The sequence below is a fragment of the Salmo salar genome, chromosome 16 (genome assembly GCF_965601325.2).
Source record: "Salmo salar chromosome 16, fSalSal1, whole genome shotgun sequence".
Taxonomy (NCBI): Eukaryota; Metazoa; Chordata; class Actinopteri; order Salmoniformes; family Salmonidae; genus Salmo; species Salmo salar.
Genome location: NC_138306.1, coordinates 14567501 through 14582872, shown reverse-complemented (window position 1 = coordinate 14582872; position 15372 = coordinate 14567501). Strand labels below are relative to the sequence as shown.

The window sequence follows — 15372 nt, the reverse complement described above, 5'->3', positions numbered from 1 at the left end:
GATAAGTATACTATATTGGATCACTAAAAAATAGTAGTTTTATATTACCAGGTAGTTTACCAATAAAATGGTCTGACGGTGATGTGGACATACTCTGTATTCATATCCCGAAAGAAAGAAATGATCTCACTACAATACATTTTAATAGAAAGTTAGCAAAAATAGATCAAATCTTGCTACCGTGGAAAGGAAAATACCTGTCTACTTGCGGAAAATCACCCTAATTAATTATTTACTCATATCCCAATTTACCCATTTGCTTATGGTCTTGCCTACACCTACAGACCTGTTTTTTTTAATTATATGAACAAAAAAGATTCAATTTTATTTGGAACGGCAAGCCAGACAAAATTAAACAGGCCTATTTATATAACGAATATGAATTCGGAGGGCAGAAATGATAAAATATTAAATTAGACCTCAAACTAAAGGCGTCTGTCATACAGAAGTTATACATACTTAAATAAGCTATTTTTTATTCATTTGCAAAAAATTCTAGACTGTTTTTGCTTTGTCATTATGGGGTATTGTGTATAGATTGATGAGGAAAATTGTTTATTTTATCCCTTTTGGTATAAGGCTGTAAAGTAACAAAATGTGGAAAAAGTCAAGGGTCTGAATACATTCCGAATGCACTGTATGTATTTTTGGATGGATGGATGTATGTGTATTAAAAAAAACAGATACCTTATTTATATAAGTATTCAGACCCTTTGCTATGAGACTTGAAATTGAGCTCAGGTGCATCCTGTTTCCATTGATTAGCCTTTGAAATGTTTCTACAACTTGATTGGAGACCACCTGTGGTAAATTCAATTGATTGGACAAGATTTTGAAAGGCACACACCTGTCTATATAAGGTCCCAGAGTTGACCGTGCATGTCAGAGCAAAAACCAAGCCATGAGGTCGAAGGAATTGTCCGAAGAGCTCCGAGACAGCATTGTGGCGAGGCACAGATCTGGGGAAGGGTATCAAAACATTTCTGCAGCATTGAAGGTCCCCAAGAACACAGGTGTCTCCATCATTCTTAAATTGAAGTTTTGAACCTCCAAGAATCTTCCTAGACCTGGCCAAACTGAGCAATCGGTTTGACTGACAGAGCTCCAGAGTTCCTCTTTGGAGATGGGAGAACCTTCCAGAAGAACAACCATCTCTGCAGCACTCCACCAATCAGGCCCTTATGGTAGAGTGGCCAGACAGAAGCCACTCCTCAGTAAAATGCACATCACAGCCCGCTTGGAGTTTGCCAAAAGACACCTAAAGGACTCTCAGACCATGAGAAACAAGATTCTCTGGTCTGATAAAACTAAGATGGCCTGAATGCCTCTTTGACCTGAATGCCAAGCGTCACGTCTGGTGGAAACCTGTCACCATCCCTACAGTGAAGCGTGGTGGCAGCATCATGCTATGGGAATGTTTTTCAGCGACAGGGACTGGGAGTCTAGTCAGGATCGAAGGAAAGATTAACAGATCAAAGTACAGAGAGTGCTCAGGATCTCAGAGGGGGGCGACGGTTCACTTTCCAACAGGACAACAACCTTAAGCACACAGCCAAATACAAGTGTGCAATGCTTGTAGCGTTATACCAAAGAAGACTTGAGGCTGTAATCGTTGCCAAAGGTGCTTCAACAAAGTACTTAGTAAAGGGTCTGCATACGTACTTCCCCCATAAACATTACTGTCTTGTCTATAGATGTTATCCTTGTATTGCTACTGCTGTATCATCAAAGGAATTATCTGAGTGAGTCTCAGAAATGGCTAATATATGAATGTTACCAAGTTATTGATTTCATTAACCTTATTTCTAAGGCTACAAATATTAATATGGGCTATTTTTCAGCCCTTTCCTGGGTACTTCTCAGAGATGGAAATAATATGGAAAAGAACAAACAAAGCAAGAGAAAAAAAAACATTAAGCAGTCCATAAACAGTTTGTGTGTTTGCAGTGGGGTTGAAGCTACTAACCCATAGGCTTGGCTGTCATCCCTTCCAGGCTTTTGGTAGGGAGGGTGGACAATGTGCCTGTCATAGCGGATAAGTTATTTTCTCTTCTGGCGCACAGCTTCAGGATAGTCCTCGTTGTGGAAGATGTACGTTCCTCTCAATTTCTTGGCTCTTTCCAGAACAGCTACCTTGTCCTTGAACCTCAGGAACTTGACCACTAGGGCCTGTCACCTGGGCCGGTGGAGGGTTTCCCAATCTTGTTGGCGCACGACACCTCAATCTGCCTGTGGTTCATCTTAAAATTCTTCGAGATCATTTCCTTCACTTTATCCTCAGACTCCGTCCAGGTCTCGTGGAGATTTTGCAATTCTGACCACAATAATGTAGTTCCGCCTTGATTTTCCCTCGAGATAATCCGATTTCTCAGTCATTGTTATCATGGGTTGAACGCTTTAACAACACTGAATAAAACAATGAATAAAAGTTCCATGATGGTTTTGACTGCCCATTACCGCGTATCACTTATTAACCATAATTTATTTACTATTCACATTGCTTTACTTTAATAAAATATTTGATGACTTTATTTAATTCCAAGTTACCATCTTATCTCTATAGAACTGCTGCCTATTCTGTCTGACAATATCACTATTTTATTAGTTCTTCAAAGTAGATAAGGCATACTTTTATGACTGCTTAGATCATGTCTTTTCAGGCTTGTGAAGCACCTGCTTGTCCTGTCTGTCTCCGCACAGACAGGACAAGTTAAACGTGGGCCCACAGTGGATTATGGTCATTGTAGTTAATTACCACCTCTGTGCTAAACTATGTAGAATATTGCCCTGTTGGAAAACTACAACTCCCAACTACATCGCACAGTTCAGCCTTGATCTGATTTATCTCTACAGAAACTGCACATCGAGTTCACAGAAGAAAAAAAAAGAATTAAATAATGTTTGTACCATGTTTTGTGCTGCTGTTGTGTTGCTACCATGCTCTGTTGTCATTTGTTGGTGCCTTGCGATGTTGTTGTCTTTAGGTCTCTCTTTATGTAGTCTTGTGTTGTCTCTTGTCGTGATGTGTGTGTTTTGTCCTATATATTTTTTAAAATATTTTTTCATCCCAGCCCCTGTCCCCGCAGGAGGCCTTTTGGCTTTTGGTAGGCCGTCATTATAAATAAGAATTTGTTCTTAACTGACTTCCCTAGTTAAATAAATACAATTTAATTTAACCGAAATGTCGGTTAATTGCTCAGCACTAGCAATAAAAGATTGATCGGACTTGAGCTGCACGATGAGTGCCATGGCGATGCAGCCCAGGAACATCTCCAGGATGCCAACCTTACTCCAGTTACCCTTCTCGGTCGAGTGGATCTGTAACTGTCCCTCTACTACTTCATTGAAGTTAAAAACATTTAAACGTTTTTTTAAATTATATCCATTTATCGTATCCGTTCAAAACCTCAATTAAGCGTCCAAAGATTGAGTTGTTTATGCAATCACTTACAGTATGTTTTATCCGTTCAAAGATATACAGTACCAGTCAAAAGTTTGGACACACCTACTCATTCAAGGGTTATTCATGTTTTACTATTTTCTACATTGTACAGTAATAGGGAAGACATCAAAACTATGAAATAACACATATGGAATCATAGTAACCAAAAAAAGTGTTAAACAAATCAAAATATATTTTAGATTCTTCAAAGTAGCCACCCTTTGGGCCTCCCGAGTGGCACAGCAGTCTAAGGCACTGCATCGCAGTGCTAGCTGCGTTACTACAGATCCTGGTTCAATACCAGGCTGTGTCGCAGCCGGCCGCTACCGGGCCGGGATGTCCTTGTCCCATCGCGCTCTGTGGCGGGCCCGGGCGCATGCACGCTGACACGGTCACCAGGTGTACGGTGTTTCCTCCGACACATTGGTGTGGCTGGCTTAAGCGTGCAGTGTGTCAAGGAGCAGTGCAGCTTGGCGGGGTTGTGTTTCGGAGGACACACGGCTCTCGACCTTTGCCTCTACCGAGTCCGTACGGGAGTTGCAGCGATGGGATAAGACTGTAACTATCAATTGGATACCACAAATTGGGAAGAAAAAGTGGCAAAAAAAACAAGTGGTCACCCTTTGCCTTGATGACAGCTTTGCACACTCTTGGCATTCTCTCAACCAGCTTCATGAGAAATGCTTTTCCAACAGTCTTGAATGAGTTTCCACATATGCTGAGCACTTGTTGGCTGCTTTTCCTTCACTCTCCGATCCATCTCATCCCAAACCATTTCAATTGGGTTGGGGTTGGGTGATTGTGGAGGCCAGGTCATCTGATGCAGCACTCCATCACTCTCCTTCTTGGTCAAATGGCCCTTACACAGACTGGAAGTTTGTTCTGGGTCATTGTCCTGTTGGAAAAATAAATGATAGTCCCACTAAGTGCAAACCAGATGGGATGGCATATCACTGCAGAATGCTGTGGTATCTATACTGCATAAGTGTGTCTTGATTCTTTAATAAATCACGACAGCGTCACCAGCAAAGCACTCCCACACCATCACACCTCCTCCATGCTTCACGGTGGGAACCACACATGCGGAGATCATCCATTCACCTACTCTGTGTCTCACAAAGACACAGCGGTTGGAACCAATAATCTCAAATTTAGACCAAAGTACAGACTTCCACCGGTCTTATGTCCATTGCTCGTGTTTCTTGGTCCAAGCAAGTCTCTTCTTCTTATTGGTGTCCTTTTAGTAGTGGTTTCTTTGCAGCAATTCAACCATGAAGGCCAGATTCACGCAGTCTCCTCTGAACAGTTGATGCTGCGATGTGTCTGTTACTTGAACTGGGTCTTCCTTTCCTGTGGCGGTCCTTATGAGAGATAGTTTCATCATAGCGCTTGATGGTTTTTGCAACAGCCCTTGAAGAAATTTTCAAAGTTCTTAATATTTTCCACACTGACTGACCTTCATGTCTTAAAGTAACGATGGACTGTCATTTCTCTTTGCTTATTTGAGCTGTTCTTGCCATAATATGGACTTTTACTAAATAGGCTATCTTCTGTATACCACCCCTACCTTGTCACAACACAACTGATTGGCTCAAAGGCATTAAGAAAGAAACAAATTCCACAAATTAACTTTGAACAAGGCACACCTATTAATTGAAATGCATTCCAGGTGACTACCTCATGAAGCTGGTTGAGAGAATGCCAAGTGTGCAAAGTTGTCATCAAGGCAACTTTGAAGAATCTCAAATATTAAGTAGTTTGATTAAATTTTTTGGGGTTACTAAATGATTCCATATGTGTTATTTCATATTTTTGAGGTCTTCACTATTATTCTACAATGTAGAAAATAGTACAAATAAAGGAAAAGCCTTGAATGAGTATGTGTGTCCAAACTGTTGACTGGTACTGTACTTAACACTTGATATTAAGATGTTTAGTACTTCAGCAGTACCACAGAATGTTCTTGGAGTTAGAGAGTGACCCTTAAAACTTTAATGTAATGTCCAGGATTTGTGAACAGGCTGGTTCTGTAGACATTTCATGGGAGAAAATAACTAACCGCAAGCCCCTCAAAATCACTCCTATTGGACTACCAGACCTCACCAAAAACCTCTGATTAGTTGACCCCCAACACATCACTAATTACAGGGCAGCGACAGGTCTACCACAGTACACCAAAACTTTTGATTGGTTGACCACCATGTATACCACAAATGACAGGGCAATTGATGTGTAGACTTTGGAGTAGTTTGCCTCTTATTTATTCAATGCACTGAATTTCCATGCTGCCTCAAATACATTAGTTAACAGCATAGAGGAAGTAAACTCAAAGCTTTTATCTAGGATCAGCAGGCTCGGGTCATGGGACTGGTGTACTATAGTTCCACCGTGGTTTACAAAATGAAGGCATGATATCTAAATCAGTTCCTACTTTCTGCTGCTCATTGATCACATCTATCTTGTCTTCTGACAGAAAAAGCCCCTTTCTGCCGTAATAAAGGAGGTTTGTGATGGGTAAGTGTGTTCACGTTTAAAAAGACCTTTCTATTTGACCTAATGCTGTTCTTGTGGAGTTCAAGCAACTACTTTGTCCTGTTGCGGTAGTTACAGTGGCTATGATGACTGTGTTTAAGGTGGAATCTTCCGGGCCCTGACAACTACTCCCTCCAGTATGCCGACGGTGTTCAGACCTACATCACTGAATCTGTGAGTTGATCGATCTTTGTTTTTCTGTGATCACGGAGGCTGTCTGTGAACAAACAGGTCTCTCTGGCTGTCCAGTGTGTAGCTTCTGTACTGTAACTTGCCTGTCATGCCAGTGATGTCTGAAATGTCATCAACGCCAGTGACCTGGGTGTGGGTAGCTGTTGGAGCAAAACTAAGCTGGTGACCTATGGAGAGGTCAAACACACCCCTCGACCAGGGGCAATGCAGGTCATTTCCAAGGGCTTAAAGTAAAATGACTGCCATAAAAATGTGCACGTAGGAGAGACATGCGCAAACATGACAGATATGGCAAACCTGCAACTCCATATTTGGAAGCGCTTAGGTCACCTGACTTTTGGCAGGGATTTGACGACAAGAAAAATACAAATAGTTCTCACGCGTTGAAAGTGATTTTATATTTGTATAAAAAAGTTTTGTACCCATAGAAAGCGGTTTCTATAAATCGCTGGCAGCCTCTCGTTTGGCACTGTTGATGCCTACCTTTTCAAGGCTGCTGAAGTTATAATATGTTAACCATATGTGTAACCATAGTACGTCCAACGTAAATAATCGAAACCCCAGCCCTAGAGGACTCAATATTTGCAACACTATTGAGGTGTACACCCGTTCATCACCCAACTAGTTGAATTAGCTGGCCAGTTTGATAGCACCTCTACATGTGAAGGATATGTCATACATTGTAAGTGATTATAATCCATCCGCTGTCTCAATGTTGCACAGACGATGAGCATTTAAGGAGACATAAGTATTCCTGAGGCCTCTAACTGTTTCGCCAGGAGAGGCATGCAAAAGGTAGAGGGGAGGATATGGGCTCAGACTTTGGAACGGTATTGCTTCCGTCCCTCTCCTCGCCTCAATCTGGGCTTGATCCAGGGACCCTCTGCACACATCGGCAACAGTCACCATCAAAGCATCGTTACCCATCGCTCCACAAAAGCCACGGCCCTCGCAGAGCAAGGGGAACAACGACTACATCTCACTTTCTACGCGTGATAACCTTTTGTCTTCATGGCAGTCATTTTACTCGAGGCCCTTGGAAATTACCTGCATATCTGCAGTTATAAAAATATTCGAATGCAATATATCCATTTACAAATGCAAATCAAAAGGTGTTTGTTTGTGGATAGTGATTTACATTTGTGGAAAGTGATTTACAATTGTGGATTGGTACTTATTTGTACAGATCATGATACACGAATACAAAATGCATGCTGCGAGTTCACAATACATTTGGCATGATATTGATCCCAATGCCCAATTCAAACACAAGGTGTTTTTTACTCGCGTGAACGAGCGTGTACACACTGGAATTAGAACGCACAGGAGTTAATGAGAGAACAGATGGGCTGCAAGCGTCAACGGCGTCACAGCATGTCAAATTAGAAAGCAAGTCTATTTTTGCGTTTGTGGGTGTCTGTGTCTGTGGAGAGCTGTTGAGCTATTTCCTGGGCTATTCATCTGAAACTAAATCAATCTCTCTCTTTTTTTCTCTCTCTCCTATCGCTCGCTCGCCCTCTCTCACTTTATAATTATGTCCCTTAGTACAGTTTGAAAACAGTAATCAGTCTAAGCCATTTCTAAGTCAGTCTTTATTGCCTGTATGACTGTGTGTCATTGTCTTCTCTGTGGCCTTTTGCGTTCTAGAACCGTCTGGACATAAAGAATGGCTGCATTCTCCGTCTGACCAAGGCACCGGTGAGTCTGCAAACGAGCCTAACATAGATAATCCCCTCATGACTGTGTGTGTCTGCACGCTATGTAGGCCTATTACAATTGTATTACATTATCATTATAACTACTTCGTCCATTTTGTCTGGGGTTTTATGGTGTGTGTGTGTGTGTGTGTGTGTGTGTGTGTGTGGTAGGGCCGTTGTGCCGAGGACCTCTACAAGGGCATCCAGAGCTCCGACTCAGACGTGCGCTGTGATTCGCTGAAACAGCTGGCCTGCGTGTCTACTGATGTCACGTTTGCTCAGGAGTTTATCAGCCGTAATGGCCACTCTCTGCTGGTGAAGATCGTAGAGGACGCTCACGAGTCAGTTCCCTTCTCCATGTCTCTCTATATGTGTCAGTGCGTCTCTGTGTGTCTCTGTGAGTCTTTGTCTCAGTTTGTCCAATTTTCCCCAATAACATGCATCACTACAATCCTTCACTCTCTCTCTACTCTCCCTCTAACTAACCTTATATAGTAGAGTGGGGGGAATGTGCATATATTTGCACTGCCTGCAGTGGAATGCTGTACTCTGATCGATGCTGGTGAAGAGATATGAGGTGATTTCCTCACATGTGGGAACACATTCCTGGGTGAAGAATGGGCTGAGTCTGACCTTTTCCTCACACTGTTAGCATAGTTACTATGGAGGAATTCAAGGAAGCTATAATTGGTTTCTTCAGTTGCATTATGTGAGTCAAAAAAGGACATAGAATTGGTATGGAGAATTGGCTATGAAGAATTTGCAGCTTTGTGTTGCATAGCTAGTGATGGGGTTAAGATGTTTATCAGAGTCCCAATGGGATGCCGTGGATATGAGCCCGATGTCATGCTTTTGAAGATGTACCATCATGCCTTGTTTAGGAAACACACTTTCCCACGAATCAATTATACCACTTGAATCCCAGTGAAGGCATGAAACACGTTCTGTTAACCTTTTTATTTAACTAGGCAAGTCAGTTAAGAACAACTTCTTATTTACAATGACGGCCTTCCCTCGTACCAAACATGGGAAAAGGTTTCAGCCTGGGACGGTTTAGTCTGGTTTAGTCTTCTTATCGGCACCTGGAACCCAATCAGTGTAAATGCTCAGTGGTGTCTGTGGCTTTCTATGTCAAGGTTGTATTCAATGATGTTCTAATGTTCTGGTCTAAGAGTTGTGTGTGTGTTGTGTTTTGTTTGTAAGGGCCCCTCTGATCATGGCCCACACACTGACAGGCTTCATGGAGCTGATGGATCATGGGATTGTATCATGGGAGAACCTCTCTGCTGTCTTCATCAAGAAGGTAGGTTCCTCAACTATTGGCTCCTATAGACAAAGTGGAGGACGAGAGATATTGGAGTGGAGGACGAGAGATATTTCAAGATATATATATATTTCAAGATATGTAAGGAATTAGACAATACATTTAGGTTCGGTTTCCAGGACATAGATTAAGCCTAGTCCTGGACTAAAAGGGGCTTTCAGATATAATCATCTGAGAGTGATTTTTAAAGCCAGGACTAGACTTAATCTGGGTCTGGAAAACTGGACCCATAATGTTCATGTGTATAACCTTTGACCATGATGAAATGTCTGTAGGAGCTCTGGTGACCACTAGTCATCATGCATAGTTTCTGACTCATTGTACCTTTCAGATTGCCAGCTTCGTCAATGCCACGGTGCTGGATGCATCCATCCAGCAGGTGTCCCTGGCCATCCTGGAGAGCATGGTGCTGAGCAGCAGCAGCCTCTTCCAGCAGGTCAAGCAGGAAGTCACTCTAGAGAGACTGCTCTCACAACTGCAGGTGTAAGTGTGTCGTCCATGGGTAGCATGGTGGGAACGAACAACCCGCAGTACCTCCAATGAATGAGCGCGCTTATACTGTAAATGCTTACAAACATAGAGACCCCATCTCCAAATCATTTTACAGTTAAATCTAGCTCTGAAAAAAGGCAATTTTAAGCTTGCCCAGTGTCTGAAGTCTACTGTTTTGTCGAAACAACGCATCTCTCCCATCACTCATACGCCCACCCATACTCTCTTTATTCCAGGACAAACCAGCAGATTCAAACCAAAGCCATGGCCCTCCTCATGGCTCTGCTACAGACAGCTGGACATGCAGACAGACAGGTACAAAATGGTATCTCTTTCTCTCTCTCTCTCTTTATCCTTGCTCTCTCTCTCTCTCTTCTTTCCCCTCGCCTGCCCTGGTTTCCAGAGTGAGGTGCAAGTCACTTTAATCAGTTTAAACAGGCTGAGTGAGTCTGTTCAAAACAAAGGGTTTTGGACTGATTTATGTGACCGTTATGTCACTGCAGCTGGGGGCAAAGTCCTGCTGTGTCCCTCCCTCTGACCTGATTTGTGACCGTGTAGCTTTTACTGCCTCCTTCTGGGGAAAGTAGTGTCACTGCATTTAATTATTAATAACTGATGGTACTAGTGGTAATTATCAGGTAGTAACATACACCTTTGCTTTTCAGGAGCTGTTTGTCTTCCTAGGGAAGAAAAATCTTCGACAGTACATCTATAAGGTAAAGCCATTTTGAATGTTCCAAGATTGAGGTACAATGATACCTGACTGTCATTGCTCCCTTTCGAATATCAAGTTGGGGAAAATACAATTGTCGTTATAGCAGAAATTGTTTTAGTTTTTTAGTCTCCTTTCAGTCATTTTATCCATAGTAAATACTGCTCTGGTTTGAACCTGTGCCTCATGGTTTGTTGTGACCCACAGAACATCATCCATAGTTCTGCCTCCGTGGGGGATGAGATGGCCCATTACCTGTACGTCCTCCAGTCTGTCACTCTGAACCACCTGGAGCCTCGCATGAGGATGCCCCTGGACTCCTACAACCAGGTGAGTTAGATGACCCCCCCCCCCCCCCCCCCAACCACAGCAAACCACTGTCTCTTCCCACTCCAGGAGAGAGGAGTTTTGTGAGAAGTGCTGAATAAGTATCCTTGAAATCCACTTAGTCATCCTTCTCATTACCTCTTTGTCTCCCTCTGTTATCGGCCACATCCCTATCCTCCCCCTGTCCTCCCCCTTCCTCCTCCAGGACCAGAGGGAGATTCTACACGGCCTGCGGCAGGCAGCCTTTGAGACGGAGAGTGAGAACAGCTTGAGTCATGAGCAACGACGCTCTCTCTGCGCCAAGGAGTTCAAGAAGCTGGGCTTCTCTGTGAGTCTACTCCATGAGATTCTACTTACCACCACCTCATTTAGTCCCCCTCACTGGGCCTCTGTCTCTTCACTCACCTCGTCTATCACTTACTGTCAACAATAAGCTGTTGCTTTCCACTGAGTCGTATTCTCATCTATACCAACCATTGCTGGTTGATATAACTGCCCCGCTATCAGACGATGTGATTCCACTCTTATCACTTCCTATTAATCATTCACAGTTGCTAAACTTGTCTGAGTCTTATTCTTATCTATACCGTTCGTCATTATCTCCCACCATACACAGGGTGTTTTTATCCCTGTTCTGTCCTCTCTCTCTCCAGAACAACAGTAACCCAGGTCAGGACCTGCTCCGGGCCCCTCCAGGACTGCTGGCCCTAGACACCATGGCCCACTTTGCCTCCTGCTACCCCGATGCCTACAGCAGGGTGAAAATAGGGAGGGGAAGGGAAGAGAAAACAAGGGAACGGAGGGTGTGGGGGGGGGAGTTAAAGGGACTAACATGGGTCTTTGTTAGGGTGCGGGTTAGGTAGGTATGTCATCTTCATGACAATTTCTTTCCCTTCTCTGTCTCTTAGTTTGTTCTGGAGAACAGCAGTAGGGAGGATAAGCACGAGTGTCCATTCGCCCGCAGCAGCATCCAGCTGACTCTCATCCTGTGTGAGATCCTAAGCATCGGAGAGCCCCGTAAGTCAACCTGAGCTAGTACATGTGGTGTTGACACATATCCCACGGTAGTTATTGGGGTCAAATTTGTCTCCACTTTTGTGGATTGGGGTGATCAGTCCTTTGTTCCAAATATTGGGGAAGATGCCAGAGCTAAGGATGATGTTAAAGAGTTTAAGTATAGGAAGTTGTGGTCTGTATATTTTGTAATTTCATTGAGGATACTATCAACACCACAGGCCTTTTTGGGTTGGAGGGTTTGTATTTTGTCCTGTAGTTCATTCAATGTAATTGGAGAATCCAATGGGTTCTGGTAGTCTTTAAAAATTGATTCTAAGATTTGTATTTGATCATGTATATGTTTTTGCTGTTTGTTCTTTGTTATAGAGCCAAAAAGATTGGAGAAGTGGTTTACCCATACATCTCCATTTTGGATAGATAGCTATTCGTGTTGTTTGTTTAGTGTTTTCCCAGAAGTGGTTAGTCTGTGGGTTCTTCAATTACATTGAGCTGATTTCTGAGGTGCTGTTCCTTCTTTTTCCGTAGTGTATTTCTGTATTGTTTTAGTGATTCACCATAGTGAAGGCTCAGGTTTTATGGGTCTCTCTGTTTTTGGTTGGATAGGTTTCTCAATTTCTTTCTTAGGTTTTTGCATTCTTCATCAAACCATTTGTCATTGTTAATTTTCTTCCGTTTTATGTTGGAAATGTTTAGATTTGATAGGAAGCTGAGAGGTCAAATAGACTGTTTAGGTTTTCTAATCCAAGTTTACACCTTCACTATTATAGTGAAACATTTTGTCCAGGAAGTTGTCTAAAAGGGATTGAATTTGTTGATACCTAATTGTTTTTTGGTAGGTTCCCACACTACGTTCCTTCCATCTATAGCATTTCTTTATATTATTCACTTCCTTTAGCTTTGATGCCTCGTGATTGAGAATTGCTCTGTTCTGTGGTCTGGATGTAGGTCAGGGGGGGTGTCTCGCTGGTCTGGATGTAGGTCAGGGGGGGTGTCTCGCTGGTCTGGATGTAGGTCGGGGGGGGGGGGTGTCTCGCTGGTCTGGATGTAGGTCAGGGGGGGGGTGTCTCGCTGGTCTGGATGTAGGTCAGGGGGGGGTGTCTCGCTGGTGTGGATGTAGGTCGGGGGGGGGGGGGGGGGGGGGGGGTGTCTGGATGTAGGTCGGGGGGGGTGTCTCGCTGGTGTGGATGGGGTGTCTGCTGATCTGTTGCTCCTGTGTGAGGTGTTGGGGCTGCGGTTGAGGGCGATGTCCTTTAGGGTATGGGCAAAGGTGTGCACTGCTGCCTTGTATAGGTGGACCTGGTCGTAAAGGCTGGTCAAGTCCAGGGTGGCGTGGTGGGCCAGGAAAACATTTGCTTTTGAGTCACCGTCAACAGGAAATACTTGCGTTTACCCGCTGTATGGTAGCAAGGTGGAAGTATTTTCGTGGTAGCAGGGTGAAGTTAACCAGTTGTGCTTTGGGGAAAGTAGAATACGTTTTTTCAAATACTGCCTTTAGTGCTGTGGCCACCCTTTTTCTCCTGTGTTCTCAGGTCATTTGTGCCTGTGTGTGTGTTATTATGTGGCTAGGTGAACCGTGTTGGTCCTCAGACAGAAGGTCTAGGGCACGCTGGGTGTTTGGACACCAGAGTTTAGACACTGCGTTTGGGAAAAAGTACATTTTCTTGTATATATTTCCCGTTTGAGTCCATAAGGAGTACAATCTGTGTCTTGTGTATGTCCTCTGTGGGGGGGTTGTCAGGAGGGCTATCAGGGTGGCTGACAGGGGGGTGCTCAGAGGGGGTGGGATCCCCTGGGCTTGGGGTTCTTCATTTGTCTGTCCTACTGTGATGTCGAAGGCTATGGTCTGGGGTAGACTGTTCTGCTGTGGTGTCGAGACTTTGGTCAGGGTCTGAGGTGGGCTGTTCTGCTGGCTTCTCTGCGGGGGTGGCAAGCTCTCTTATGGGTTGTTCTGTCACACGTCATCGTTCTCACCTTCTCCTCGAGCACTTTCACCTTCTCCTCTAGTGCTCTGTTCTTCTGCTCCTGCTCTTTCTCCTGTTGATGTTGTCTCACCACAGTCCAGAGTGTAGATATGTCTCTCTCCACCTCCAGCTCTCCGGGTCTGGTTGAGGGGGTGTTGTTGAGCTGGCCTATTTTTTTTTTATGCTGACTGGAGTGTGTTCACCTGCTGTTCCAGCTCCACCTGCCTTACCTCCAGCTGGGTGAATTTTTCCTTCATTTTAATAAGGGAGAAGTACTCTGTGCTGGGAGGTTTGACATTCCGCTTCGAGTTGCTCGTCTGTGGGGTTGAATAATGAAGAGGTCTGGTCTGACACTCTCAGGGTGGGGATATCTTTCTCAAGAGAGAGGTTATCCTGCTGAGCTACCTCTTTTATTATGTGAAAGTCTAGCTGAAACTGTTTGGGGTTGCCCTGTACCATTACTGTTCCTGACTTGTACAGGTTGACGTTGGCTGACTCAGAGTCCTCGTTGTCTAATATCGTGAGTTTCCACCCATTGCTAACACCCCCCCCCTTATCTTAGCATTCAGTCCTTATAAAGTAAAATATATAATTCTAATGTATTTTTCTTCTTGGCTTTAAATGTAGCTTCAGACTAAACATTACTCAGTTCCAAGTTGGATGGTGTTTTCAGGTTTGTGTTTGTTTCCCAGAGCATTTGTTGTATAGCTTGGAAATAAGAATCTTTGGTAGTATGAATCCTTCCAGGTAATTTTGTCCAAAATCAGGTTGTGGGTTTAGAGTTTTGATTTGCAGTGAAGGTCATGTTGTGGAGGGTAGTATCCTGTATATGTCCTTGCTGAAAAATCCAAGTTTATCTGACTCTAAATCTATATTTTTGTAAAAACATGCTGAAAAATGTGAGATCTCACTCTCACTTTCTCACTCTCTCACCACTAGCCTCAGAAACAGGTTCAGACTACCACCCCATCTTCTTCGCTCAGGACCAGCTGTTGGACGAGCTCTTCTGCATCTGCATCCAGCTGCTCAATAAGACCTGGAAGGAGATGAGAGCCACGCAGGAGGACTTTGACAAGGTAACACAACCCACACTGCAATGTCACCATATAGCTCACTCTTTCTCCATGTCTCACTCCCACCCCATGTCTCAGCATCACATCTATTTCACTCTCACCCTATATCTCACCCTTTTCCCATACTGAACTCTAATGTACAAGAAACAGCCTCTTGCCATTTGAAACAGACTAGTTGAAGGGTACAGGGAGCATGTCTACAAGTAGCTAGCAGGTATATTACCTGACCAAAAGTATGTGGAAACCTGCTCGTCGAACATCTCATTCCAAAATCATGGCCATTAATATGGAGTTGGTCCCCTTTGTTGCTATGACAGCCTCCACTCTTCTGGGATGGCTTTCCACTAGATGTTGGAACATTGCTGCAGGGACTTTCTTCCGTTCAACCACAAGAGCATTAGTGAGGTCGGGCTCTGATGTTGGGCGATTAGGCCTGGCTCGCAGTCGGCGTTCCAATTCATTCCAAAGGTGTTCGATGGGGTTGAGGTCAGGGCTCTGTGCCAACCTGTCAAGTTCTTCCACACCGATCTTGACAAACCATTTCTGTATGGACCTTGCTTTGTGCACTGGGGCATTGTCATGCTGAAACAGGAAAGGGCTTTC

The 15372-nt window shown here is 43.9% G+C and overlaps 1 protein-coding gene and 1 long non-coding RNA gene across 3 annotated transcripts in view; one reads left to right on the top strand and one right to left on the bottom strand.

Moving 5' to 3' along the window:
• The window catches only part of LOC106573209 (engulfment and cell motility protein 3), a 32581-nt gene that overhangs the window by 7459 nt on the left and 9750 nt on the right, over positions 1-15372 (top strand). For both annotated transcript variants that reach the window (XM_014148031.3, XM_014148035.3), the window contains exons 3-15: positions 5916-5956; positions 6076-6148; positions 7814-7864; positions 8035-8204; positions 9067-9166; positions 9519-9670; positions 9916-9994; positions 10345-10395; positions 10599-10721; positions 10924-11046; positions 11372-11476; positions 11627-11735; positions 14636-14772. In XM_014148031.3, coding sequence (XP_014003506.1) covers positions 5916-5956; positions 6076-6148; positions 7814-7864; positions 8035-8204; positions 9067-9166; positions 9519-9670; positions 9916-9994; positions 10345-10395; positions 10599-10721; positions 10924-11046; positions 11372-11476; positions 11627-11735; positions 14636-14772 — 1314 coding nt within the window. The remainder of the gene's footprint in view (positions 1-5915; positions 5957-6075; positions 6149-7813; positions 7865-8034; positions 8205-9066; positions 9167-9518; positions 9671-9915; positions 9995-10344; positions 10396-10598; positions 10722-10923; positions 11047-11371; positions 11477-11626; positions 11736-14635; positions 14773-15372) is intronic.
• LOC123727790 (uncharacterized) lies at positions 8806-9776 on the bottom strand. Its single transcript, XR_006759672.1, has 2 exons — positions 9512-9776; positions 8806-9189 (listed from the first exon to the last, which is right to left on the bottom strand). It is a non-coding gene; the product is annotated as an uncharacterized LOC123727790 (long non-coding RNA).